We start from the raw sequence: 2,500 nt of genomic DNA on the forward strand, positions 1-2,500 counted from the left end.
TACTAGTCTAAGAACTATTAAGACTACTACTATCAAGACTAGCAAGGTGCAAATAGTCACTGGCCAGGGGAAGACTCAGGTGACGCCCTTGAAGACTGCAGGATCCGCTAAGGCCCTCACAAGCAGCCCTGGGAGGAGTAAAGGCCCCTCGACGCCACAGAAGGGAAAGAAGATTACCATAACCTCAAACACTGGAAAGGATAAGGAGGAGGAGAAAGAGGAGGAGGAGGAGGATAAGATTGTCATCTCCACGAGAGGGGAGGATAAAGAGGAGGAGGAGGAGAAGGAGGAGCCCAGCCAAGAGGTCTCCAGCTAAGAGGAAGGATGTCAAGAGTAAGAAGGATGCGAGTGAGGCAGTAAAGGGCGCCAAGGAGAAGGACTCGTCAGATAAGGAGAATGTGGAGGCGCCGCCGCTGTCCCGCACCAGAGGCAAGGCGCGCCCCATCAAGGACACCGCCGGGGAGTCCTCAGGCTCTGATGCGGAGATGGAGATAGACGTGGAGGACAGCGACGAGGAGGCCGTGGTGGAGGAGGAGGAGGACACGGAGAGCGATGATGATGATGAGGAGGATGATGATCAGAGTAGCGGTGAGGGTCGGCGTGGCAAGGGTAAGGATGCGCGGGAGGCGAAGGAGAAGGACTCGAGCGAGGAGCACATCATCGTGCTGGCCGCCTCGCCGGTGAAGGGCGAGGCTGCGGGCAAACAGAAGCGGTTCAAGTGTGGCATCTGCGGCAAGCTGTCCTCGGCCAAGGCGGACCTGCTCAAACACGTCCGCATCCACACCGGAGACCGCCCCTACAAGTGCAAGGTGTGCGGCGCAACCTTCGTGCAGATCACCGCCCTGCGCGGCCACGAGACAATCCACACCGGCGAGAAGCCCTTCCGCTGCGACCTCTGCAACAAGACCTTCGCCCTCAAGGACCGCCTGCGCCTCCACATGCGCGTGCACACCGGCGAGAAGCCCCACAAGTGTGACCACTGCGACCTGACCTTCGCGCGCCGCAGCCAGGTCACGCAGCACGCGCGCGTGCACACGGGCGAGAAGGCTTATGAGTGCACGGACTGCGGGGCGCGGTTTGCGTCGTACCACACGCTGAAGGGCCACTTGCTGGCGCACCGCGGCGTGAAGGAGTTCCAGTGCGGGGCGTGCGGCAAGAAGTTCATCCGCGTGGAGGGCATGTACAAACACATCCGCACCGTGCACCGCGGCTCGCGCCCCTACACCTGCAACCTGTGCGGCAAGGCCTTCAAGGGACACCTGCAGCAGCACATGCGCCTGCACCTCGGCATGCGGCCCTTCGAGTGCTCCACCTGCGGCGCCACCTTCACCCAGAACTCTCAGCTCACGGTGCACATGCGCATCCACACGGGCGAGCGCCCCTACAAGTGCCAGATCTGCGGCGCCGCCTTCGCCCACTCCTCCGCCTGCAAGATCCACATGCGGTCCCACACGGGCGAGAAGCCCTTCCAGTGCGTGCTGTGCACCGCAGCATTCTCTCAGCTGCCGCACCTCAAGAAGCACATGAAGTGCGTGCACCACGCCGCCAAGCCCTATCTCTGCACGCGCTGCGACGAGTACTTCCAGACGCAGAGCGAGCGGGACGTGCACGAGCGCCGCGTCCACGGCCTGGACAAGTCCGCGGAGCAGGAGGCGGAGGAGATGGTGGAGGAGTCCACGCTGGCCCGGCTGCGCAACAGACTGGCGGTGCTGCTGTACCGCATCTCCTCCGAGGAGCGCCGCTGCAAGTTTGGGTTCGGCACGCAGCTGGTGGACGACGTGCTGAAGCTGTCCCTGGAGTCCTCGGGACACACGCCCGTGTCAGACGATTCCCTGTCCCGCCTGGACGAGCTGCGCAAGAACGTGTTGCTGCTGCTGAAGTGGACCATCCCCAAGGAGACCATGGAGGAGTACCACCGCAACAACATGACGGTCGACGAGGTGCTCGACATGCTCACCTCCTAGTCAACCCCCACAACCCCGCCCCGCACCGCCCAGCCCCGCCCCCCGCACCGCCCCGCTCTCACCCTCTCACCCTCTCACCCCGACCATCGGAACTCGCGGCGTGCGTGTGACGCGCTCCTCACAACACACTATGCATTCATCACACACTCACTCACTCACTCACTCACATACTCACGCCTCAGCCCCGACCCTCCGCGCCGCGCCTCGCCCCGCCCCGCCCCGCCGACCCCTGCCCTCACCACATGTCACTTCGTCTAGCGTCACCTCACATAACTTGTTCACAACTATCATGACTAATATTCCCTACTAGTACTACCACTATTATTATTATTATTATTATTATTATTATTATTATTATTATTATTATTATTATTATTATTATTTACTTTTATTTTATCATTTTTCTCCACATTCTCTCTCTCTCTCTCTCTCTCTCTCTCTCTCTCTCTCTCTCTCTCTCTCTCTCTCTCTCTCTCTCTCTCTCTCTCTCTCTCTGAAGCCACACAAATATACGCACATACACAGACATACGTGAC

The 2,500-nt window shown here is 59.8% G+C and overlaps 1 protein-coding gene across 1 annotated transcript in view; it reads left to right on the forward strand.

Annotated features, from left to right (window-relative positions):
- LOC123502741 (zinc finger protein OZF-like) overlaps positions 1 to 2,390 on the forward strand; it is a 9,986-nt gene extending 7,596 nt beyond the window's left edge. Inside the window, exon 2 of the mRNA XM_045251981.1 lies at positions 1 to 2,390. This exon is cut by the window's left edge and continues 1,245 nt beyond it. Coding sequence (XP_045107916.1) covers positions 486 to 1,964 — 1,479 coding nt within the window. The 5' untranslated portion in view covers positions 1 to 485 and the 3' untranslated portion in view covers positions 1,965 to 2,390.
- Positions 2,391 to 2,500: the final 110 nt, after the last annotated feature.

Source organism: Portunus trituberculatus, chromosome 2, assembly GCF_017591435.1.
Source record: "Portunus trituberculatus isolate SZX2019 chromosome 2, ASM1759143v1, whole genome shotgun sequence".
Lineage (NCBI taxonomy): Eukaryota > Metazoa > Arthropoda > Malacostraca > Decapoda > Portunidae > Portunus > Portunus trituberculatus.